The sequence below is a fragment of the Hyla sarda genome, chromosome 12, assembly GCF_029499605.1.
Source record: "Hyla sarda isolate aHylSar1 chromosome 12, aHylSar1.hap1, whole genome shotgun sequence".
Classification (NCBI taxonomy): Eukaryota; Metazoa; Chordata; class Amphibia; order Anura; family Hylidae; genus Hyla; species Hyla sarda.
The window spans coordinates 36,044,984-36,072,117 of NC_079200.1; the positions used below are offsets into that span (position 1 = coordinate 36,044,984).

Sequence of the window (27,134 nt, forward strand, 5' to 3'; positions counted from 1 at the left end):
GGGAAAGGAACATGCAGGACAGATGGGGGGGGGGGGGGGGAGCATGAATAAGCCCCCCTCTGACCTCCTTTTCCAATACCCCCCTGAAAAAGGAGCATGGAGGAGGGGAGTGTGTTGGGAAAAGGAGCATGTAGGAGGTCGGGGGTTAGAAAAGGGGCATGAAGCGCCGTTCATTTATGGCATGGCTATGTAGTTAGCGTAGGAACTCCTGCGCTCACTTCATAGTAGTTGCGCATAGTGAAATCCTCTGATCTTAGAAGCCAGTGTTTTCCAACCATGGTGCCTCCAGCTGTTGTAAAACTACAACTCTCAGCATGCCTGGACAGCCAAAGCCTGTCTGGGCATTCTGGGAGTTGTAGTTTTGCAACAGCTGGAGGTGCCATGGTTGGAAAACACTGGCTTACAGTAAATATCTTAGAGTACTCCGGGATGCAAAAATTTTCATTCAGACTGCCGGAAGTCAAATAATAAATATATATACCTGCTGTCGCTCCCCTGGTGTCTCCAGTAACCCGCTCCGGCCTCCGCTGCGATCCTTTTCCTGGTGGCCGGCGGTTGGTGAGGCATGCTGACAATCACCGGTCACAGCGAAGTCCTGCCTCGGCCGGCGATAGGCTGAGCGGCAGTGTGACTCACCAACCACCGGCAACCAGGAAAAGGATCGCGGCGGAGGCCGCTCCCCAGGTGCGTATATATTTATTATGTTACTGCCAGCGTCTGAATGACAATTTTTGCATCCTGGAGTTCTCCTTTAAGTTAGAGAAAAAAATTATATATTGTGGAAACCTCTCTTATCATAAATCATCCTGTACAGATTAACATTAGAGTAGGGTTACATGTCTGCAGATCCGCCGATGACTCTATAGAGTGGCTCCTGCTGTTTCCCCCTCCCCCCCCCCCCCCCTGTGTGCTGCTCATAGCAGCAATCTGCCACTAACAAGCAGCCACACAGGGACCTGCAAGTCACCGTGGGCACATGCAGTGTACTCGCAGACATCGTGGAGCGGCAGATTGCAGATTGCACGGGGGAAAACAGCTGGAAGCACACTATAGGGTCAGGTCATTGACGGATCAGCAGAGTAACATACACTATTGATCTGTTACATGTGACCCTACCCTAAGGGTGCGTTCACGTGTGCGTATTTTTGCTGCATATTTGCTTCAGCAGATTTTGCTGATGTGTGTGCATGTACGATGTGTGTATGTACTGTATGAATGATGTGTGTATGTACTGTATGTATGATGTATGAATGATGTGTGTGTATGTACTGTATGTATGATGTATGAATGATGTGTGTGTATGTACTGTATGTATGATGTATGAATGATGTGTGTATGTACTGTATGTATGAATGTGTGTGTATGTACTGTATGTATGATGTGTGTATGTGTGTACTGTATGTATGATGTATGAATGATGTGTGTGTATGTACGATGTATGAATGATGTGTTTATGTACTGTATGTATGAATGTGTGTGTATGTACTGTATGTATGATGTATGAATGTGTGTAAACAAGATGTATGTATGATGTGGAGATTAATTCTGTGGGGGGGATCTGGAGGCAACGGGTGTGTGTGTATGGTATGTGTGTATGTATGTGTGTGTATGTACTGTATGAATGATGTGTGTGTATGTACTGTATGTTGCAGTATTATATTCATGGGGTACGGTAGGAGGTAGTATATATTGGGGTACAGTAGTTGGCAGTATTATATTCAGGGGTACAGTAGTTGGCAGTATTATATTCAGGAGGTACAGTAGGAGTCAGTATTATATTCAGGGGGTACAGTAGGAGGCAGTATTATATATAGGGGTACAGTCGTGGCAGTATTCAGGGGGTGCAGTAGGAGTCAGTTTTATATTCAGGGGTACAGTCGTGGCAGTATACAGGGGGTGCAGTATAAGGCAGTATTATATTCAGGGAGTACAGTAGGAGGCAGTATTATATTCAGGGGGTACAGTAGGAGGCAGTATTATATTCAGGGGATACAGTAGGAGGCAGTATTATATTCAGGGGATACAGTAGGTGGAAGTATTATATTTAGGGGGTACAGTAGGAGGCAGTATTATATTCAGGGGGTACAGTAGGTGGAAGTATTATATTTAGGGGGGTACAGTAGGAGGCAGTATTATATTCAGGGGGTACAGTAGGTGGAAGTATTATATTAAGGGGGTACAGTGGGTGGCAGTATTATATGCAGGGGGTACAGTGGATGGTAGTTTTATATTCAGGGAATACAGTAGGTGGCAATATTATATTCAGAGGTACAGTAGGAGGCAGTATTATATTCAGGGGTACAGTTGGAGGCAGTGTTATATTCAGGGGGTATAGTGTGTGGAAGTATTATATTCAGGGGGTACAGTAGGTGGCAGTATTATATTTAGGTGTACTGTCAGTGGCAGTATTATATTCAGGGGATACAGTGTGTGGCAGTATAATATTTAGGGGGTACAGTGGGTGGCAGTATTATATGCAGGAGGTACAGTGGATGGTCGTTTTATATTCAGGGGAATACAGTTTTTGGAAGTATTATATTCAGGGGTACAGTAGATGGCAGTATTATATTCAGGGGGTACAGTGGGTGGCAGTATTATATGCAGGAGGTACAGTGGATGGTAGTTTTATATTCAGGGGGTGCAGTGGGTGGCAGTATTATATTCAGGGGTACAGTGTGGGGCAGTATTATATTCAGGGGGTACAGTAGATGGCAGTATTATATTCAGGGGGTGCAGTGGGTGGCAGTATTATATTCAAGGGGTACAGTGGAAGGTAGTATTATATTCAGGGGATACAGTGGGTGGCAGTATTATATTCAGGGGGTACAGTAGATGGCAGTATTATATTCATGGGGTGCAGTGGGTGGCAGTATTATATTCAAGGGGTACAGTGGAAGGTAGTATTATATTCAGGGGATACAGTGGGCGGCAGTATTATATTCAGGGGGTACAGTAGATGGCAGTATTATATTCAGGGGATACAGTGGTTGGCAGTATTATATTCAGGGGGTACAGTGTGTGACAGTATTATATTCAGGGGGTACAGTGGATGGTAGTATTATATTCAGGGGGTACAGTATTTAGCATAATAATAATGATTACTGTCTTCATACAGAGGATGAGGATCTACTGACAAAGTGAGAACCTATGATGTCCGGGTGTCAGACTGTGCAGAGAAGATGGAGCTGGAAGAAGTCCTGACGTCTGGACCAGATGAAGAAGAAAAGAAAAGACAACAGAGAAGACGTCACTCAGGTCACTGATATCATTGTGTATTCTCCTGACTGTCCCATCAGCTGTAATCACTTGTTAGTTCTGCAGTGATCATAGGTGATGCTATACCTTAATCTGTGGCTCTCCAGCTGTTGCAAAACTACAACTCCCATAATTCCTGAGGCTCTCCAGACATGATGGGAGTTATAGCTTTATAACAACTGGAGAGCAACTGGAACCAAGGTGATAGGTGGGGGTCCCTGGGGTTTCTAGCTACGCCCCTGCCTACACTGGACAGTTCCTGAAACATACAGAGGTGTCTGCAGAGAGCACTGTGGTCAGACAGAAAAGAACAACTCAACTTCCTCTGTAGTATGTAGCAAAAGGATTATAAGGATAGCTCACAGTGCAACTCCAAAATGTGCTAGACCGAGCTAACCAAAAATTGCACCTATACCCTAGGTGCAGATAGTTAGAAGATAATATAATAAAGGAATTTGGAGCTCTAGGTCTATAAATATACAGACAGTTAAACTGATAAAAACAAATGTTTTATATAAAAGTTATTTATTTATATAAAAGTGATCCATATAGTCAATGCATATATACAGTCCACCCACAGGACCCTTGTGGGTGAATATCCTAGGATAAATGCAAAATAGTGACAACAGACTTGGTGTAGAGAATTCAGTGTATGAATAAAAAATGGTAACACCTATAAAACAATAAAAAAATATAAAAAGTATACCACCACTGGAGTTATGCAATAATAGGTAAACAAAAAGGCATGTTCAAAAGCGTGAATTAGATCCTGTAAAGAAATCCTGAAAAATAGCACCTATGAATATAGAATAGATTCAGTAAAAAACTAGCAGTCAAATCTTAGAATAACGTCCGCATGGATAAACAGTATTTCACAATGGCAGTGTCACATGCACGTCCTTCAATGCTCCGCAGCTCATGTGATACAGTCCTGTGGATGTAGAAACTGGTACACACTACCGCTCACCCTAATGCGTTGGTATGAGTCCTTGCTGTGAGAGCGGCTGCTAGCGGAATGACCGTGATCCCTCTCAGTAAGCAAACCTTTGGATGTCAGAGTGGGGGTTTCTCGCTGGGTCTGTAACTTTGATGGTAATGGTGGAGCAGTGCGCTGCAGTTAGTCAACTTGCTAGCACATGTGGCAATGTGCAGTTGAATTCGACGAGCCAACGTCTGTCTCGTGGCAAGTATGTCCACCGATTCCTAGGTATCAGAGACGGTGCGGGCAAGGATTCCAGTATTCAGGGTTCAAAGTTTCTACAGTGGTGGTGGTATAAGACACTATATTAGCCTGATAACGACCATGGACGTCTATGCTCGTCCAATGGCCATTAACGGGGTATGACGCGGGCTCCCGACTCGAGCCCGCATCATACCGTCCGGCCCCCAGCTGATTCCTGTAGATTCCTGTTAATAGCCAACCCTTTAGAACGCCGCTGTTCAAGTTGACAGCGGCGTCTAAAGGTGGCTGTATCCCATCCCTGGTGGTCCAGTGGGGTGGATCACCCCCCCCCCCCTCCCGCAGTGCGATCGCAGGGGGGCAATCAGGGGTCAAGTCCTGGGAAAAAAAGTGTGAGAACTCAAGATTTCCACTCAAGTGCTGGTTTTGCTAATAGGAAAGTTGTTCCTGCTGTGGAAAAAGTGCAGGAACTCAGTTCCCACGCGTTCCTGCAGGACTTGAGTCCTGCTTGTAGGTACCAAAATATTGTTTAGACATCACAGGAAAGGAGAAGTGCTTTCATATAGCTGGTGTCTGGCAGGGATTGAAGGAGGACAGAAATCAGAAATGTGCATTGACTTTATAAAAGAAAGCTTGTGCACATGCACGGCCCCTATGGGAGAAGTCAGAGACTGTTGCATGCAGAAAAAAGGAATATCTGGAGCCTACATCGAGGCAGGAGAGCTGCATGCATTGCATGGTACTGGTAAGCAGCGGGGGCTGGAATAAGAGTATCATGGGCCTGGTGCTGAGAATTTTAATAGACCTACAAGTGGTCATGGCTGACAGCTGGTAAAGCAGCCTTTTGTGGGTTGCAGTGCGACTCTTTTTGCTTACATTACGTGCGACACTGTATGTTACTCAGTGCGACAAAGATGGGCAGTCAGGTAGGTAGCTAGCTGGGTAGGAAGATTGTTAAAGGGGTACTCTGGTGAAAACCTTTTTTCTTTTAAATCAACTGGTGGCAGAAAGTTAAACATATTTGTAAATTACTTCTATTAAAAAATCTTAATCCTTCCTGTACTTATTAACTGCTGAATACTACAGAGGAAATTCCTTTCTTCTTGGAATGCTCTCTGATGACATCACGAGCACAGTTCTCTCTGCTGATGTTATTATAATAATAATGCTTTTTTTATTGTTGTCCTTAGTGGGATTTGAACCCAAGTCCCCAGCACTGTAAGGCAGCAGTGCTAACCACTGAGCCACCATGCTGCCCTTAGCAAGCACATGCTATGTATGGTTGCTAAAATGGACAGAGATGTCAGCAGAGAGCACTGTGCTCGTGATGTCATCAGTGTTCCAAAAAGAAAGGAATTTCCTCTGTAGCATTCAGCAGCTAATAAGTACTGGAAGGATTAAGATTTTTTAATAGAAGTAATTTACAAATATGTTTAACTTTCTGCCACCAGTTGATTTAAAAGAAAAAAGGTTTTCACCGAAGTACCCCTTTAACCTCTTCAGGACCCATGACGTATGCATACGCCATCACACCCTGGGTCTTAAGGACCCATGACGTATGCATACGTCATGGCGTTTTCCGGTCTCTGCCGCTCGCCGGGCAGAGATCGGAACCGGATGGCTGCTGAAATCCTTCAGCAGGCATCCAGGGCAAACGCCGAGGGGGGCCATGTAGGCCCCCCATGTCGGCGATCGCCGCAAATCGCAAGGGAAATCGCCCTTGCGATCTGCGGCGATACCGGGCTGATCGGGTCTCTGGGACCCGACCACCCGGTAATTTCGCATGATCCCGGCTGTCACAGACAGCCAGGACCATGCTAACGTATAGGAGCGAGGTGGCACGCCTGCCACCTCCTCCTATACCCTGCGATCTGTCGGTTAGTTAACCGACCAATCGCAGGAGGGGGGGGGGCGGTTACTTCCTCCCATCCTGCCCGGCCCCTGAAAGTCCGGAGAGGACGGGAGGAAGACCGGAGGACGCGGCGGGGGACGGGGGAGTGCTGGGGACCGGCCCCGGTACTTACCTCGTCCCTGAAGATCCGGATCCCGGCGAGGAAGATGGCGGCCGCAGCGACAGGTGAGTAGATCTTCAGCCGCGGTCTGGCCCTTTACAGCAATGCACGTCGCCGTAAAGCGACATGCATTGCTGTAATAGGACCCTGTAAACTACAACTCCCAGCATGCCCAGGCAGCCCTTGGCGTCTGGGCATGCTGGGAGTTGCAGTTTTGCAACATCTGGAGGTCCACAGTTTGGAGACCACTGTGCCCTTCCAGATGTTGCAAAACTACACATTCTCAGCATGCCCTTACTGTCCAGGCATGCTGGGAGTTGTAGTGCTGTAACATCTGGCCCTTCAGATGTTGCAGAACTACAACTCCCAGCATGCCTGGACAGTTTTGGCATACTGGGAGTTGTAGTTTTGCAACATCTGGAAGGGCACAGATTGGGAACCACTGTATTAGTGGTCTGCAAACTGTAGTCCTCCAGATGTTACAAAACTACAACTCCCAGCATGCTGGGAGTTGTAGTTCGGCAACATCTGGCTCTAAAGATGTTGCCGAACTACTACTCCCAACATGCCTGAGAATGTTTGGGAGTTGTGGTTTTGCAACAGCTGGAGGCACACTGGTTGGGAAATATTGTTTCCTAACTCAGTGTTTCCCAACCCGTGTGCCTCCAGCTGTTGCAAAACCACAACTCCCAAACATTCTCAGGCATGCTGGGAGTAGTAGTTTTGCAACAGCTGGAGTTCCCCCCCCCCCCCTGTGAATGTACAGGGTACATTCACATGGGCAGGGGGCTTACAGTGAGTATCGGGCTGCAAGTTTGCGATGCAGCAAATTTTGCGCGGCAGCTCAAACTCGCTGTAACCCCCCGCCCGTGTGACTGTACCCTAAAAACACTACACTACACTACCACAAAATAAAATAAAATAAAAAGTAAAAAACACTACATATACACATACCCCTACACAGCCCCCCTCCCCTCCCAATAAAAATGAAAAACGCCTGGTGCGCCACGGTTTCCAAAATGGAGCCTCCAGCTGTTGCAAAACAACAACTCCCAGTATTGCCAGACAGCCGTTGACTGTCTAGGCATGCTGGGAGTTTTGCAACAGCTGGAGGCACCCTGTTTGGGAATCACTGGCGTAGAATACCCCTATGTCCACCCCTATGCAAATCCCTAATTCAGCCCTCAAATGCGCATGGCGCTCTCACTTCGGAGCCCTGTCGTATTTCAAGGCAACAGTTTAGGGTCACATATGGGGTATCGCCGTACTCGGGAGAAATTGACTAACAAATTTTGGGGGTCTTTTTCTCCTTTCACCCCTTATGAAAAGGTGAAGATGGGGTCTACACCAGCATGTTAGTGTAAAAAAATAAACTTTTTACACTAACATGCTGGTGTTGCCCTATACTTTTCATTTTGACAAGAGGTAAAGGGGAAAAAAGCCCCCCAAATTTGTAATGCAATTTCTCCCGACTACGGAGATACCCCATATGTAGGCGTAAAGTGTTCTGGGGGCGCACAACAAGGCCCAGAAGGGAGAGTGCGTCATGTACATTTGAGGTGATTTGCACAGGGGTGGCTGATTGTTACAGCGGTTTTGACAAACGCAAAAAAAACAAAACCCCACATGTGACCCCATTTCGGAAACTACACCCCTCACGGAATGTAATGAGGGGTGCAGTGAGAATTTACACACCACTGGTGTCTGACAGATCTTTGGAAGAGTGGGCTGTGCAAATTAAAAATGTTGTACAGCCCACTGTTCCAAAGATATGACAGACACCAGTGGGGGGTAAATGCTCATTTTATGCCTTGTTACGTTCCTCAAGGGGTCTAGTTTCCAAAATGGTATGCCATGTGGGGGTTATTTTGCTGTCCTGGCACCATATGGGCTTCCTAAATGCGACATGCCCCCCGAGCAAAATTTGCTCTCAAAAAGCCAAATATGACTCCTTCTCTTCTGAGCATTGTAGTTCGCCCGTAGTGCACTTCAGGTCAACTTATGGGGTACCTCCATACTCAGAAGAGATGTGGTTACAAATGTTGGGGGGTATTTTCTGCTATTAACCCTTGCAAAAACGTGAAATTTGGGGGGAAACACACATTTTAGTGAAATTTTATTTTTATTTTTTTACATATGCAAAAGTCGTGAAACCCCTGTGGGGTATTAAGGCTCACTTTATTCCTTGTTACGTACCTCAAGGGGTCTAGTTTCCAAAATGGTATGCCATGTGGGGGATTTTTGCTGTCCTGGCACCATAGGGGCTTCCTAAATGCAACATGCCCCCCAAAAACCATTTCAAAAAAACTTACTCTCCAAAATCCCCTTGTCGCTCCTTCGCTTCTGAGCCCTCTACTGCGCCCGCCGAACACTTTACATAGACATATGAGGTATGTGCTTACTCGAGAGAAATTGGGCTACAAATATAAGTATACATTTTCTCCTTTTTCCCCTTGTAAAAATTCAAAAATTGGGTCTACAAGAACATGCGAGTGTAAAAAATGGAGATTGTGAATTTTCTCCTTCACTTTGCTGTTATTCCTGTGAAACACCTAAAGGGTTAAAACGCGGACTGAATGTCATTTTGAATACTTTGGGAGGTGCAGTTTTTATAATGGGGTCATTTGTGGGGTATTTCTAATATGAAGGCCCTTCAAATCCACTTCAAACCTGAACTGGTCCCTGAAAAATTGTGAGTTTGGAAATTTTGTGAAAAATTGGAAAATTGCTGCTGAACTTTGAAGCCCTCTGGTGTCTTCCAAAAGTAAAAACACATAAATTTTATGATGCAAACATAAAATAGACATATTGTATATGTGAATAAAAAAAAAATTATTTGGAATATCCATTTTCCTTACAAGCAGAGAGCTTCAAAGTAAAAAAAAAATGCTAAATTTTCAAATTTTTCATAAAATTTTGGGATTTTTCACCAAGGAAGGATGCAAGTTATCACAAAATTTTACCACTATGTTAAAGTAGAATATGTCACGAAAAAACAATCTCGGAATCAGATTGATAACTAAAAGCATTCCAGAGTTATTAATGTTTAAAGTGACAGTGGTCAGAATTGCAAAAAATGCCCGGGTCCTGAGGTGTAAAATGGCTGGGTCCTTAAGGGGTTAACTAACTAGTATACTGTGCTGCTTGAATCCGAGAATGAAATGCTGCTCCTTCCCCCTTGCTATAAAATGACACCAACCAAAACGCCCTCATTTCCATTATTTTATATAATTTAATAAACTAGCAACACTTGGGGCCCCCAGACTTAATAAAGCATGGGCCCCATGCAAGACTCCAAATCCTGTTTACTGAACAATATTACAAACAATACCAGTAGAAAAGGAGAAATATTATCACCATACATATTACCATCATACTGTTGCTGACCAAGTACTGTATACTGAGACAAATATTACCAATCCCCATATTTATTACCATCATACTGTTAATGACCAAATCCAGAGTACAGGGACCAATATGACCAATAATAACAGTATACATGAAATCACCACACAAAGACTGAGTAATATCCCAACCTGAGTAAAAAAACACTATACAAAGACTAACAATACCAATAATACCAGTATAAAAATAATACAATGGCAAAATAGTACCAGTGCATTAGGAACACACTATACATCACAAAGTGACTGACTAATGCGCCGAACTGTTATCGAAAAAAAAACACTGTACACAGACTGGTATTCCGCCATACAGTGCCCATATAGAGGTACATACCAGCTGTACACAGGATCTGTATACCATATAAGTGATTATATACAGATCATATAGAGGTAGATACCAGCTGTACACTGGATCTATCTACCATATACCGTATATACTCGAGTATAAGCCGACCCGAGTATAAGCCGAGACCCCTAATTTCAACCCAAAATCCCAGGAAAAGTTATTGACTCGAGTATAAGCCTAGGGTGGGAAATACCTCATCCCCCCCTGTCATCATCCAGACCCGTCATTAACATCCTCATCATCATCCCCTTGTCATCATCCCACACATCCCCCCTTCATCATCCCCTTATCATCCCACACATTCCCCCCTTCATCATCCCCTTGTCATCATCCCACACATCCCCCCTTCATCATCCCCTTATCATCCCACACATCCCCCCTTCATCATCCCCTTGTCATCATCCCACACATCCCCCCTTCATCATCCCCTTATCATCCCACACATCCCCCCTTCATCATCCCCTTATCATCCCACACATCCCCCCTTCATCATCCCCTTGTAATCATCCCACACCCCCCCCTTCATCATCCCCTTGTCATCATCCCCACCCCCTTTCATCATCCCACACCCCCCCTTCATCATCCTCTTCTCATCATTCGCCCTCAGTGGTCTTCAACCTGCGGACCTCCAGAGGTTTCAAAACTACAACTCCCAGCAAGCCCGGGCAGCCATCGGCTGTCCGGGCTTGCTGGGAGTTGTAGTTTTGAAACCTCCGGAGGTCCGCAGGTTGAAGACCACTGCGGCCTTCAACATGCGGACCTCCAGAGGTTTCAAAACTACAACTCCCAGCAAGCCCGGGCAGCCATCGGCTGTCCGGGCCTGCTGGGAGTTGTAGTTTTGAAACCTCCGGAGGTCCGCAGGTTGAAGACCACTGCGGCCTTCAACATCATCCAGCCCCCTCTCACCCCCTTTAGTTCTGAGTACTCACCTCCGCTCGGCGCTGGTCCGGTCCTGCAGGGCTGTCCGGTGAGGAGGTCGTCCGGTGGGATAGTGGTTCCGGGCTGCTATCTTCACCGGGGGCGCCTCTTCTCCGCGCTTCCGGCCCGGAATAGAGCCGTTGCCTTGACAACGACGCATCTGCGTCGTTGTCAAGGCAACGTGACTATTCTGAGGCCGGGCCCGAAGCGCTTAGAAGAGGCCTCCCCGGTGAAGATAGCAGCCCGGAACCACTATCCCACCGGACGACCTCCTCACCGGACAGCCCTGCAGGACCGGACCAGCGCCGAGCGGAGGTGAGTACTCAGAACTAAAGGGGGGTGAGAGGGGGCTGGATGATGTTGAAGGCCGCAGTGGTCTTCAACCTGCGGACCTCCGGAGGTTTCAAAACTACAACTCCCAGCAAGCCCGGACAGCCGATGGCTGCCCTGGCTTGCTGGGAGTTGTAGTTTTGAAACCTCTGGAAGTCCGCAGGTTGAAGACCACTGCGGGTGGGGGAGTTCACTCGAGTATAAGCCGAGGGGGGTATTTTCAGCACGAAAAATCGTGCTGAAAAACTCGGCTTATACTCGAGTATATACGGTAAGTGATTATATACATCATATATGTGATTACATATATAGGACCATATAGAGGTATATACCAACTGTACACATGATCTGTATACCATATAAGTGATTATATACAGGACCATATAGAGGTATATACCAGGTGTGCACAGGATCTGTATACGCATTAAGTGATTACAGTTACATATAAGGAACTCACAGACATCTTTTCTGATCAGCTTCGTCCTCTTTCCTTTTCTTCTCCTTCCGGCTCAGACCACCATGACAACCTCTTCTAGCCAAAACTCATCTTTTTGTTCTCTGCAGGACAAACGTGACAGACTCCACATTTTACAGTACCATCCCGATCTCTACACAATCTCCCATCTATAGGTCCTGAACTGTTATAATGCCCCCTTAGTGTCCACCACAGTAAAAGCGGGTAGGATAGTAGGTCTGCAGTTAATAAGGTTTATCCCCCACACAATAGGCAGGTAGTTCCACCATTAGGTAGGTATGTCCCACAGTAATTAGACTGTTCCCTTATTAGGTAGCCCCCCGACCCCCATAAGCAGGTATGTCGTCAGGTAGGACCCTGACTTGAGGTCCTGTGACCAAGCGACTCAAAACGTGCGTTAGGAGGGTGACTAATATTAACCACGGGTAATTTATGTGAGATTGGGCCATATATCTTTTCCAGGGGATTCTATGCTATCTTTCAGGGGCTGACTTGAGGTCTTATGTGGCACATATTAGCTCTATAAGGACACTGTCACTTGACTGCTTATATACCGTACGTTTACATTTCTTGCACTTGACTACTTATATATGTTTACATTTCTTGGGGCATATGTGCGAAATATATTTGCCCCTGGGCATATGGTGCAATATATTTATAGTTACCAGTATTTTTATAGCACCTAGCGATGTAGATTTACTAATCCATCATACTATGTAACAATTTATCCCCTGATCTACTGTTATTTGATATTGCAAAAATTTGCATAATTCGTATTTAAGAGGTGAGAAATCTGTTTGTGCCCTATACATTGTCACATTATCAAGTGCACCAAGGTTATTTCTTACATGTGTCCGAGCACCATCACATCCATCATCGCTACAGCGACTTAGAATCCGTTCGCCGTAGGTACAGAAGTAAGCAGTGCCGAACGTCTTGAATATACTTATTCTATACTTATACATCTATTTAAGTCTACCGTGATTTCTTATGTAGGATTTTTCAGGTAGCCAGGTAAGTAGGTTGTTAGATAGGTAGGTAGATAGCTAGGTTGTTAACCATGTAGGTTGGTTGCTTGCTAGGCATGTTCTTAGCTAAGTAGGTAGGTAGCTATATAGGTAGGTTGTTAGCTAGCTGGGTAGATACCCAGATAGTTAGCAAGGTAGGCAGAGAACTAACTATGTAGATAAGTTGGTAAGTAGCCAGGTAAGTAGTCAGCCAGGTAGGTAGGCTGCTATGTAGCTAGTTAGATAGCCAGGAAGGTAGATATCTAGCTAGGTAGGTAGACAGTTAGGTCTACAAGGTACTAAGGGATCTCGTTTTGACACCTAGGTGTTAGGGTGGAGTCTGAAGGACTATGTACACATGAAGGCCAGTACCACTTTGGTTGATTCAGTCCAGGAGGTAATTGAGTGGCATCAAGAGGAAATGTCCTATAAAAAGAGTCAACCAGTCGCAACAAGAGTTAACCAGTCCCATTGAGTCCATGCTGGCAGTACAGAGCAAGATGTAAGAGATGTGACTTTGTCCTACAGTAGATATAGTGCCACCATTTTTCTGAGCATGGCAATTGGTGAAAAGAAGGGAAATGTACGGAGAACCATGCAAAAACTCACATATTGCCTACTGTTACCGACCTTAGAACATGACAAGTATTGCAGATGTTGTGTTACTGGGGATACCTTTCTTTGCAGCGGATACTGCATAATGCTTTATTATGCCTTTATTCATCATGCTAGAGTTGTGTTTGCTGTAGTAACTGGGGTTCCGCAAAATGGCGACTGAGAAATCTGCAGCTACTTTGTATCTTAGAAAGTAAATTCCGGGAAAGTCTGGCAGGGAACGTACAAAACTGTACACAATGACTAGGTGTAAGAATTTAGAAGCACTGTCAACATTATGGACGTTTTCAACTACTTACACTATGTAAGAGAATATTTGGTAATCCAATAACACATACTGCCTCTGGCTCTAAATGGGAAAACAAAGAGAATTCCTAAATTCATTGCCAAAAGCCCCAAACAATAATGTGTACCCAGTATATGCCCCAGGGCTTTACATGTACTGACTGTGTGGTCAGATGGTGGTGTGTGTATTGTGTGAACACAAGGCATTGACTATAAATATAAAGGGTGCAGGATCAGCCTCCACAACACATCAAAATGAAGACCATTATTGTCCTTATCCTCGCAGCTCTGACAACTACAACTACCAGCCAGGCATCCAACCGCTGCACATGGCTTAATGCATTAAAAAAACTTAACTTGGATAACACCATGGTGGCAAATCGTAAGCATATCTTATCTATCTCATATCTTTCTATCTATCTATCTATCTATCTCATATCTATTTATCTCATATCTATCTATCTATCTCATATCTATCTCATATCTATCTATCTATCTATCTATTTAATATTCATTCAGCCATCCATCCATCTATTTCTCTCATATCTATCTATCTATCTATCTATCTCATATCTATCTATTTATCTCATATCTATCTATCTATCTATCTATCTATCCATCTAATATCCATTCATCCATCCATCTATTTATCTCATATCTATCTATCTATCTATCTAATATCCATTCAGCCATCCATCCATTTCTCTCATATCTATCTATCTATCTATCTATCTATCTATCTATCTATCTATCTATCTATCTCATATCTATCTATCTCATATCTATCTATCTATCTATCTATCCATCTAATATCCATTCAGCCATCCATCCATCTATTTATCTCATATCTATCTATCTATCTATCTATCTATCTATCTATCTAATATCCATTCAGCCATCCATCCATCTATTTCTCTCATATCTATCATGCTCCACTTTTATCTTTTACATTGCAAATTATAAAGATAGTGTAAAAGATCATGTTTGTTCCTTCTGTCTTTCAGTCATGTGCATAGCCCACCATGCCAGTAATTTCAATAAATACCATAGAGCAAATGATCGGGCCCATGGTGTCTTCCAGGTTGGTGCTGGCTTGTGGTGCCAATGCCCTAAATACCCAGGCCAGAATCACTGCCATATCCCATGTTCTGGTAAGCATTCCTTTCCACTTTCAAACTTTATAGATGTAATGCTTGCTATAAGTCTTCGATATTTAAAGGGGTACTCCGGTGGAATTTTTTTTTTTCCAAATCAACTGGTGCCAGAAAGTTAGACAGATTTGTAAATGACTTCTATATAAAAAATATTAATCCTTCCAGTACTTATCAGCTGCTGTATGCTCTTCAGGAAGTTATTTTCTTTTCAAATTTCTTTTCAGTCTTCAGTCAGTCTTTTCATGTCGGGAAGTGTCCAGAGTAGGAGCAATCCCCATAACAAACCTCTAATGCTTTAAGTAGTTCCTGACACAGACAGAGGTGTCAGCAGAGAGCACTGGGGTCAGACAGAAAAGAACTACACAACTTCCTCTGGAGCATACAGCAGCTGATAAGTACTAAAAGGATTAAGATTTTTAATTGAAGTAATTTACAAATCTGTTTAACTTTCTGGAACCAGTCTATTTAAAAAAGTAATAATAATAATTGTTCCACCGGTGTACCCCTATAACTCCTTAAAGACACACACACACACACATTATATATATATATATATATATATATATATATATATATATATATAATTTTTATTTATTTATTTATTTATTTATTTTTTACACTTTCCTCGCCTTCTAAAAGCCCTGGTGCTTTCAATTTTCCACCTACCGACCCACATGAACATGGTGAAACAAAAAGCAAAAACATTATTTAAGGTTAAAAATTACTGACATTTTGCAACTTTTGGGGGCTTCTGTTTCTATGCAGTGCACTTTTCGGCAAACATGACATTTTAGCTAAATTTTGTAGGTCCATACAATTAAAGTGATACCCAATTTAAATAGGTTTTGTTTCATTTTACTACTTTTAAAACATGATAACTTTTTGTATGAAAATGGCCATGCTTAAAATTGTCCTCTTCTGACCCCTATAATTTTTTGTGTCATGATCTGTATTGATCTGATCTGTATTGATCACTTGTTGATCACTTTATATTAATTTTGTTTCTGATCGCAGCATCTAATGTGTTAATATCAGGCATTGGCCTGATTGGTGATGCCCATCATTAGCTGTAGGTCCTGTCTGCTCATACTAACCGAGACCCACCGTGTATGAAGCGAGCTCAGCTCCTAAGCATGCTTCATACAGCCGAAGGGGACACCGGGTGTAAATATACACCCGATGTCTTTAAGGGGTTAAAACTGGTCATGTGTTGTATCTCAATATGTTTATAATATTCTTGTTTAATATGCAGAAAATTATCACAATCCACCCTGGTGGTTATAACTAGCACTGCAAAAAGTATATTAAAATACGAACATATAGCTCTGTCTTACAGCGTTGTCTTTTTTTATTTTGTAGCCTTACGTGACCAAAACCTAAATGATGATATCCAATGTGCTGTCACTGTTATAAAAACCCAAGGATATGCTGCATGGTAGGTTGTGACACTATGGTAGGAACTTTCTGTAGACTGTATATACTACTCTTACCATCTTACATTAAATTGATATTCTGGGATATTTTTTTATGTCACTTTGATACAGGGGCTGTAAAGTTGTGTAATTCATAATATAGTGTCTGTACCTGTGTTTGATAGCTGGTCTCACAATTATTAAGGGATCTTTGCCCTGATGTTTATTGTTAACAGCATACAAAATGAGTGTTGTAGTGCAGCCCGAGACATTACATCACTAGTCAGGTGTTGAAAGGGAGCCTGTCCTGGACCTGAGGAAGAGGGGAGCGTGTCCCTTCGTAACGCGTAGTCCGAATTGATTCTGAATAAAGATGCCTTTACTTACCATCGGCTTTTGAACTCCATTCCTGCCACACGGGCGAGCGCCGCAACAGGATCGCTTCTTTTTCATCACTGAACACTCTGTATCTAATGTGCACTACTAGGGATTGTATGAGAGTTTATATAAGTCATGGCTATGTTACATATTGCAGCTCAGAATGATTAACTAGAAGGAGGTTAAGCTGCAATACCACACACAGTCCATGGACAAGGGGGCGCTGTTTTGCAAGATAGTGCCATGTTTCTTTTTACACTTTATTAATCCTTTGGACTATACTAATACATTGTTTGCCTCATTCTTATATAGGGGTGTCTGGAAACAACACTGTGAAAACAAAAACCTTCAAGAATATCTAACGTGTCCAACGACTTGTTAACTTGATACAAGTGATGAAAACACCGGATGACTGATGAAATCTCTGGTGTCTCCTCTCTGAATCACCAATCACATGTAATTGTTCATCTTCTGAAATTGTCACAAAAATCTAACAAAAATATTTCTTAATCTACAAATCAATAAAATCTTTAGAGCATCAAGATTCTGTGTTTGCCTATTGATACATAGAGCTCCCCCTGCAGGAAAAATATAGCATTACATAAAGTCCATAAGATAAATGGCTGTCCATGTCATTCATGACCAGACCACGTCTGCAGGAGCGAGACTGCTCTTTGTTAGCTGCTCTAAACTCTGGGTAATAGACAGTGGTGTGAAGCAGGGAGCTTAGGGGTTACACCAGTGGTACAAAGGATATCTGAAGGAGATCTGGAGCTTTAAAGCATAAATGTAAAAGGATGAATATGGGGCCTACAGTAGCGCACACACACTATACACTGCAGTGTTCTCTACCACTAACTTACAACATACACTTTATTTATCTTACATTAAAATGCATGATATAAATAAGTATAGGCATTTTTATATTTTAGTATTTTGTACATTAAAAAGGTTTTTTAAGCATGCATTAACATAGACAATGATAGCTTGTTTTTTGTAGGAGGAGTTGTAGTTTTTATCGCCATTATATTGGAGTACATACAATGCACTGAATAGTGTATGTGCTAATACAATTCTGTATACAAGCACAGTAATATGTTCTAAGATAACAGAAACACCAAATATGTATACTGCTTTATGTTTTTAGTATACAGTGCGCACAATATATATACAATTACCTTTCCTCTGTGTTCCTGTATATAAAGTATTGTGTATTATCTGCAAAGCGATGTGTAATGGGGCAGGGGGGAGCAGGCAGAGCATATACAAGTATTCTCAATCCTGGTTACTTATATCTCAGCAGAGCGATTTCAAGGGGTCAGAGTTCATTTGTTTGGCCAGAACAGATCCAGAGCATTATGCTAGTCAGGGAAAGGGATTATGGTAATGGCCTTAACCCTCCAATTTCCTTACCTCTCACCCTACAAGCAAGTATGGTTATCACCCTTAAAGGGGCAGCTGCACTACTCAGTGGCTTACCCTTGGACTTGTACCCATTTTACTGTTGTAGCATAAACATAACATTGTTCACAGGTTTCAGAATATGGATGTCCATCATGGTCTCATAGTAGATAAAGGCAAAAAAGGACTTCTGAAGGTGGTGGGATTCAGCGGCGCTGGCCAGGAGCAGACAAGTTAGGTAGGTAGAAAAGTAGCTTTGTTAAAACAATGCAACGCGTTCCACCGCAGGTGTGGCTTCATCAGGTGAAGCCGTATCTGCGGTGAAACGCGTTGCATTGTTTTAATAAAGATACTTTCCTACCTGCCTGATGTGTCTGCTCCTGGCCAGCGCCGCTGAATCCCACCACCTTCAGAAGTCCTTTCTTGCCATTGCCGTGTTCGGATGGGAAGGCTGCAGGCTGGATCCTATTTCTCACTCACGCTGATCACTGTTGTTTGTGAGCTTACACAACCGCATTTGGTAAGGGCATTTCCTATTCTACTCTTGGACCCTATACCTGCGGTATAACGCTATGGAGTGCTCTCTCTTGTCTTCATAGTAGATAAAGGCACTATTGATGGCCAAGTGCCATTTTCAACTGGTAAGTTTACTGAGATCAGTGTCACAGCTGAAGTGAAATGCAATTTGTGGCATAGGATACCAGCAGACAGACTGGGCCTTGTGTTGTCACAGCCTTAGCAAGTGCCCATAGGGATATTGCAGCTCTTACTTTTTCCTGGAGGGCAGGAGCAAGGCCACTAGATGATGTGTAGGCATCCCTGTCCCTATCATGCTCAGTCTTGGTACTTGGTACTCACAGTGCCTTGTACAGTGTCTTGGTAATCATGTCCTAGCTAAAAATGTGTGCAGTTGTCATGTGACTGAGGAATTTATTTGCTAAAAGCCTGAATGTTTGTGTTTGGGGTATTATGAGTTTTTTTAAGCAAAACTATTTCTGTTTGTTACACTGAGGTATCACATATGAGTAAGGATGTGATGAAAAACTGCAAAATATGAATACAACATAACATAACAACAATAATGTGCAGTTTCGGGACTAATATGCCTAACAACCAAGAGGTGCTAGAAAGTCATGCAATGGGACACCTCAAAGGTATCCCACCCAACCATAGAAAGCCACTTCAGAATAGTCCAGTTTCTTCCTCGTAGCCATTCTTGGGTATTTTTAGCTGTGTGTTTTGGGTCATAATCCTGTTGGAGGATCCAGGACCTGTGACTGAGACCAAACTTCCTGACACTGGGCAGCACATTTTGCTCCAGAATACCATGATAGTCTTGAGATTTCATTGTACCCAGTATAGATTCCAGATGCAGTGAGGCATCCCCAAAGCATAACTCAACCTCCTCCATGCTTCACAATAGGTACAGTGTTCTTTACTTTGTATGCTTCATTTTTGTATCTACAAACACAGAGTTTATGTGACTTGCCAAAAAGCTCCAGTTTTCTGGCCAAAGAACAAGCCACAATAGTTCTAGAAGAATATCCTTTGGATAGATGAGACAAAACTAAAGCTTTTTGGTAGGACACATCAGCTCTATATTCGCAGATGCAAAAATGAAACCTACACAAAAAGATCCTGATACCTACTGCGAAGAATGGAGGAGGCTGATTTATGTTTTATGGCTTCTTTGCTGCATCTGGCACAGGGTGTCTTGAATCTGTACAGGATTCAATAACATTTCAAGACTATCAAGGCATTCTGGAGCGAGATATCCTGCCGAGCATCAGGAAGCTTGGTCTCAGTCATGGGTCCTAAAACACACAGCGAAAAAGAGCTAAAATATTGCTAACATAGAGCTAAATAGTAGATTAGTCTGTAATCTGGTTTTCATCCTTTATCTTACTCCAGGATGGGAAAGCTGACAGTGTCATATACTGGAGAATCAAGCAGGTCCAAGGGGTCAGGCAGAAGCAGGGTCAGGATATCAGGCTCAGGTCAGACACAGGTATGCAGATCTGGAACAAAGGAACAAATACATTCGCGTGTAGGTACTAAAATATTGTTCAGGCATCACAGGAAAGTGCTTTCATATAGCTGGTGTCTGGCAGGGATTGAAGGAGGACAGGAATCAGAAATGTGCATTGACTTTATAAAAGAAAGCTTGTGCACATGCACGGCCCCTATGGGAGAAGTCAGAGACTGTTGCATGCAGAAAAAAGGAATATCTGGAGCCTACATCGAGGCAGGAGAGCTGCATGCATTGCATGGTACTGGTAAGCAGCGGGGGCTGGAATAAGAGTATCATGGGCCTGGTGCTGAGAATTTTAATAGACCTACAAGTGGCCATGGCTGACAGCTGGTAAAGCAGCCATTTGTGGGTTGCAGTGCGACTCTTTTTGCTTACATTACGTGCAACACTGTATGATACTCAGTGCGACAAAGATGGGCAGTCAGGTAGGTAGCTAGCTGGGTAGGAAGGTTGTTAGCTAACTAGTATACTGTGCTGCTTGAATCCGAGAATGAAATGCTGCTCCTTCCCCCTTGCTATAAAATGACACCAACCAAAACGCCCTCATATTCATTATTTTATATAATTTAATAAACTAGCAACACTTGGGGCGCCAAGACCTAATAAAGCATGGGCCCCCTGCAAGACTCCAAATCCTGTTTACTGAACAATATTACAAACAATACCAGTATAAAAGGAGAAATATTATCACCATACATATTACCATCATACTGTTGCTGACCAAGTACTGTATACTGAGACAAATATTACCAATCCCCATATATATTACCATCATACTGTTAATGACAAAATCCAGAGTACTGGGACCAATAATAACAATATACATGAAACCACCACACAAAGACTGAGTAATATCCCAATCTGAGTAAAAACCACTATACACAGACTAACAATACCAATAATGCCAGTATAAAAATAATACAATGGCAAAATAGTACCAGTGCATTAGGAACACACTATACATCACAAAGTGACTGACTATCTGAACTGTTACTGGAAAAAAAAACACTGTACACAGACTGGTATTCCGCCATACAGTGCCAATATAGAGGTAGATACCAGCTGTACACAGGATCTGTATACCATGTAAGTGATTATATACAGACCATATAGAGGTAGATACCAGCTGTACACTGGATCTATATACCATATAAATGATTATATACAGCATATATGTAATTACATATATAGGACCATATAGAGGTATATACCAGCTGTACACATGATCTGTATACCATATAAGTGATTATATACAGGGCCATATAGAGGTATATACCAGGTGTGCACAGGATCTGTATACGCAATAAGTGATTACAGTTACATATAAGGAACTCACAGACATCTTTTCTGATCAGCTCCATCCTCTCTCCTTTTCTTCTCCATCCGGCTCAGACCACCATGACAACCTCTTCTAGCCAAAACTCATCTTTTTGTTCTCTGCAGGACAAACGTGACAGACTCCACATTTTACAGTACCATCCCGATCTCTACACAATCTCCCATCTATAGGTCCTGAACTGTTATAATGCCCCCTTGGTGTCCACCACAGTAAAAGCGGGTAGGATAGTAGGTCTGCAGTTAATAAGGTTTATCCCCCACACAATAGGCAGGTAGTTCCACCATTAGGTAGGTATGTCCCACAGTAATTAGAATGTTCCCTTATTAGGCAGCCCCCCCCCCCCATAAGCAGGTATTTCCTCAGAGAGGACCCTGACTTGAGGTCCTGTGACCAACCGACTCAAAACGTGTGTTAGGAAGGTGACTTATATTCACCACAGGTAATTTATGTGAGATTGGGCCATATATCTTTTCCAGGGGATTGTATGCTATTTTTCAGGGGCTGACTTGAGGTCTTATGTGGCACATATTAGCTCTATAAGGACACTGTCACTTGACTGCTTATATACCGTACGTTTAAATTTCTTGCACTTGACTACTTATATATGTTTACATTTCTTGGGGCATATGTGCGAAATATATTTGCCCCTGGGCATATGGTGCAATATATTTATAGTTACCAGTATTTTTATAGCACCTATCGATGTAGATTTACTAATCCATCATACTATGTAACAATTTATCCCCTGATCTACTGTTATTTGATATTGCAAAAACTTGCATAATTTGTATTTAAGAGGTGAGAAATCTGTTTGTGCCCTATACATTGTCACATTATTACCCAGTGGGATTTTCCTTGTCTGTTCTTGTGCATATTTTAAGAATGTATGTATTGTATGTGAATGTTCAATAAAGATTGTATTTTATTTATACATCTATTTAAGTCTACCGTGATTTCTTATGTAGGATTTTTCAGGTAACCCGGTAAGTAGGTAGGTAGGTTGTGAGATAGGTAGGTAGATAGCTAGGTTGTTAACTATGTAGGTAACTTGCTTGCTAGGAATGTTCTTAGCTAAGTAGGTAGGTAGCTATCTAGGTAGGTTGTTAGCTAGTTGGGTAGATAGCCAGATAGTTAGCAAGGTAGGCAGGGAGCTAACTATGTTGGTAGGTTGGTAAGTAGCCAGGTAGGTAGGCTGCTATGTAGCTAGTTAGCTAGCCAGGAAGGTAGATAGCTAGCTAGCTAGGTAGGTAGACAGTTAGGTAGGTATGTATGTAGTTAGGTAGGTTGCCAGGTAGGTAGCTACCTAAGTAGGTAATTACCTAGCTAGGCAGATAGCCAGGTAGGCAGCTAGCTAAGTTAGTAGAGAGTCAGGAAGTTAGAAAGCTAGCCTGGCAGGTAGGCAGCTAGCTAGTAAGGTGTCTGGCCAGGTATGTAGATTGGTAGGTAGAAAGCCAGGTGTGTAGGAGGGTGGGTAGGTAGACAGCCAGGTGTGTAGGTGGGTGGGTGGGGAAGTAGGTAGCTAGATAGGTAGGTAGCTACCTAGATAGCCAGGAAGGTAGTTAGGTAGGTGGACAGCCAAGTAGGTATGTAGGATGTATGTAGGATACTGATCTGAAGAGGTTGCCTCCCCTGAAATGCATCATCTCTATTTATTTTTTTATGAATAAAACCTTTCCAGTGCTTGTATACCTACATCTCTGGTCCTGGTTTGTCATTCCCCAATTCGAACCAGCAGCACATTGAAAGGGCCTTTTTATTCTCCGCTCTATTTCAAGTAGGTATGTTGGCAGGTAGACATCCAGGTAAATAGGTAGGCAGAAAGCCTGGTGGGTAAGTGGCTGGGCAGGTAGTTAAACAACGAGGTGGGCAGGCAGGCAGGTAGGTAGTTAGACAGCCACCAGATAGTTGGACAAGTAGTTAGACAGACGGGCAGGCAGGTAGTAAGACAGCCAGGTGGGCGGGCAGGTAGTTAGATGGGTGGGCAGGTAGTTAGACAGCCAGGTGGGTGGGGAGTATATAGCCAGGTGGGTGGGCAGGTGTGCATGCGGGCAGGTAGTTACACAGCCAGGTAGGCGGGCAGGTAGTTAGGCAGCTGGGTGGCCAGGGGGGCAGCTAGTCAGACAACCAGGTGGGCAGGTAGGTAGTCAGAAAGCCAGGTGGGTAGGTAGTTACACAGGTGGTTGGGCAGGTAGTAAGATATAGTAAAGTACTGGGACAGGCTCCTATACATCACGTAACTGATAACTGTGCAAACCGAGTGACATTTATACCATACGTGTTTGAAAAGTAAAAAAAAAAAATATATATATATATATATATATATATATATATATATATTCCGATGAACAAAGTTTAATGGATTAAAGTACTAAATTCAACTTAAAATATATTAATTCAGTAAATAATAGATAATAATTATTACTAAATAGTGTGTCACATGGCCCTTGTGACACACTGATATTAGATAAAAGTAATAAAACACATGGATAAATAAATAATGTATAAACACATCTAAAAAGATCCTATTATTTGCTGCTTGTAAAATGATTCCTTTGCTGTTTGTTTCAAGGCAGGCTGGGATTTATAGTCCTCCCATACAAATAAACAGTCTAGCCTTTACAATACACCAATTGTTAGTAGTATGTGGATCCTGTGATTAACAAGGCTGATCCAATAGTAATTCAAAGTTCTTTTGGAAAAACAATCCAATATCAATTTTAGTAAATATAAAATGTGGCAATCCATGCGCCCGTGATTTCAGTATCAGGAACACACTCCTCCACTGTCAGACAGGTAAGTCTTTGTGTATCTGACTGCAATCTTAAGTGTGGTAGTGATAAGGATTTGGTAGTGATGAGGACTTTTAAAGATAGTCCCCTCCATGTCTCCAGGTTAGGTGTGGTTCTGCAGCTCCGTTCCATTGAAGTGAATGGAGCCAAGTTGTCATACCACACCCAAAGTGGAGACAAGGAGGGCGCTGTCTTTGAAAGAAAAAAGGCGTTTTTTGATTCCTGGAATACCCCTTTAATCTTACCCGCTCCTCCGCATTTGGTCCAAATAGTATAGGAACATAGAATGGTGCACTGCACCTCTCACCTCCCCTGGTTGTCTGGAGGTTGCGCTGCCATGCGGTGGCTCATCTAGTGTCTGCGCAACGCTGTTTGACCGGTCTGCCGCTGGCCGTTCGGTGAACTCACGAGTGCGAGGTTTCATACAGGATCGTGGGCTATGCTGCTGGAGGTTAGTAACAGACTGGTGGGTGGTAAGAGCTGAGCGGGGATGAGCCTAGGATGGTGTCCTCGTGCAACAGAGGCTTGGGATCTGTGATTGACAGGTCCAATTAGAAAATCCAAGATAGCGCTATTGCCAGATAAATATTAAATATTAGGCAGCAAATAATGGTCCGCACTATAAGAGTTGGCTGGACTCGTTTCAGGACTGCCTTAGGTCCTTTCTTCAGCAGCAAAATATTTATGAATAATATGGGAAGGGGACCTCTACCCTTCCTTATATATAGGAGAATCTTCTCTCATTAAGAGAGTAAATGGTAAAACACGGCATGGATTCAGTAATTAATTAAAACAGCATTTAGCTCACAAAAATAGCATCTAAATAAATTAGACTTCACACATATATAGGAATAGAGCATGAATTAGTTAGACAGCCAGGCTAGCAGACCGGTAGTTAGACAGGTGGGCAGGCAGGTAGTTAGACAGCCATGTGTAATAGATGTTTCTATGGTTTCCTTCCATGTAAAAAAATGATTCATGTAGGAGGCCCCCCTCCCTCATCTGTTTCCCCCCTCTGCTCCTTCTGGTATCTGCTCTGGACCCCTCCCATCGTGTAGAGGAAGTGAAATGCCATGAGGACAAGGCACATTCCTCATGATATTTGCTCACTCCCCATATGCTAGAACGTCCCGTAGCAGGGGGTGGGAACTTATGTTAATGACAAAGGTGATATAAGCTTGAACGATTTGAAATGAAGCCCAGTGGACAGCACACAGGGAACGCTAAAGCACAATGGCTCTGTCTGATTTATTTCTCTATGCTTCGGTATATACATTGGGGGGGATTCATCAATCTAAATAGAGTAATTTTAAGTGTATTTTCTTGCACAAAATCTTGCGCAATGATATTTTCTGCATTCATTTTGTGCGTCTTTTTTGGTGGAACTTTTTCTAAAGATGTCACCCTTCAGGTGTACCGTAGAGCTATTTTTCCTGTAGGCATTGATTTACTAACTGCGGGGTTTTTTTTGGACGCACAAAAAGAACGCAAGTATCATTTTTTTGCGCAAATATACACCACCTCGGAGGACACGTACCAAAGTGTGTATTTTCACACAGTAAGGACTGCAACTCCCATCATGGACAGACTCTACCCATGATGGAAGTTGTAGTTCAGGGGCTGAGGTGCAGATCGCAGCAGGTCATTCTGCAGAGACCCGTTGCAATCCGCCTTTGTTAACTGTAAAAGTCGGCGGTACATGTGGCTACATCGCGCTGCCACCGGCTTCTGTACACAGCTGTCATAATTCATAATCCCCGCCGCCGGAACACGGGAGCTCTGATTGGTCAATAGCTATTCTCCAATTAGAGCTCCCCTCTCCCAGCGGGGATTATGAATTATGAGAGTGTATATAGAAGCCGGTGGCAGCGCGGTGTAGCCGTAGCCGCATGTACCACCGGCTTTTTAATTTAAATGCGGATCGCAGCAGATCATTTTGGAGATCTGCTGCGATCCGCATTGCATCTGTAGCGTACCAAGGGGGGGATGCCATGAGGGAGGACACCATGCCGTGCGTCCGACAGTCGGTGTCACTCACTGTTTCTGTGAGCTCGGTCTGCAGATGGAGCTCACAGAAACAATGTGCAATAATAATTGTATACTGTACACACCCAATCGTGTCCCCACCGACCTGCTGGACTCCGAAGGGGTTAACTTGCTCCCGGAGACGATCTGTCACTTATACGCGACGTGACGCCGAGGGGGGCGTGGGTGGAATGTGTCGGACGGCGGAGCTGCGCTGACGTCTATTACGTCAGCTGTCAGGACTGGTCCCAGGCATACCAGTTCAGTGATGAGGAACGAGCGAGCAGGACGGTCAGGAACAACAGGGGTGAGTAGTGCACCCTGCCGGGAGAAGGGAGGGAGCGGGGGTGGAGAGGAGAGGGGTAGTGGTGTGTTGTTGTTTGAAAGACTGACATGAGGCAGACATGTGGATCAGTGGACATGTGGATCAGCGGTGGCGGCTTCTGCATCAGAGGCAGCAGTGGAGCTCTTCACTGCTGCTTCTGGTAGTTTCAAAACTACAACTCCCAGCATGCCCAGACAGCCTTTCGGCTGTCTGGGCATGCTAGGAGTTGTAGTTTTGCAACATCTGGAGGGCCGCAGTTTGGAGACCACTGTAATCTGTGCTCTTCCAGATGTTGCAAAACTACAACTCCCAGCATGCCCAGACAGTTCAGGCATGCTGGGAGTTGTAGTTCTGTAACATCTGGCCCTTCAGATGTTGCCAACTACAATTCCCAGAATGCCTTGGCAGTCTGGGCATGCTGAGAGTTGTAGTTTTGCAACATCTGGAGGGCT

At 43.5% G+C, this 27,134-nt stretch overlaps 2 protein-coding genes across 9 annotated transcripts in view; one reads left to right on the top strand and one right to left on the bottom strand.

Annotated features, from left to right (window-relative positions):
• LOC130296588 (lysozyme C-1-like) overlaps positions 1–17,313 on the top strand; it is a 97,987-nt gene extending 80,674 nt beyond the window's left edge. For 3 of the 4 annotated variants that reach the window (XM_056548282.1, XM_056548281.1, XM_056548280.1), the window contains 5 exons: positions 3,116–3,255; positions 14,114–14,209; positions 14,832–14,978; positions 16,341–16,416; positions 17,084–17,313. In XM_056548282.1, coding sequence (XP_056404257.1) covers positions 3,180–3,255; positions 14,114–14,209; positions 14,832–14,978; positions 16,341–16,416; positions 17,084–17,153 — 465 coding nt within the window. In that variant the 5' untranslated portion in view covers positions 3,116–3,179 and the 3' untranslated portion in view covers positions 17,154–17,313. The remainder of the gene's footprint in view (positions 1–3,115; positions 3,256–14,113; positions 14,210–14,831; positions 14,979–16,340; positions 16,417–17,083) is intronic. The other variant, XM_056548283.1, reaches the window with a different exon arrangement.
• Positions 1–26,590, bottom strand: part of LOC130296589 (lysozyme C, milk isozyme-like) — a 56,475-nt gene extending 29,885 nt beyond the window's left edge. Inside the window, exon 1 of one of the 5 annotated variants that reach the window (XM_056548287.1) lies at positions 26,464–26,590. The gene's annotated coding sequence lies outside the window, so the exon portion shown is untranslated. Of the gene's footprint in view, positions 1–481; positions 589–11,126; positions 11,222–26,463 lie in introns of those variants that run through there. The other 4 variants (XM_056548286.1, XM_056548289.1, XM_056548285.1 and 1 more) reach the window with 4 other exon arrangements.
• Positions 26,591–27,134: the final 544 nt, after the last annotated feature.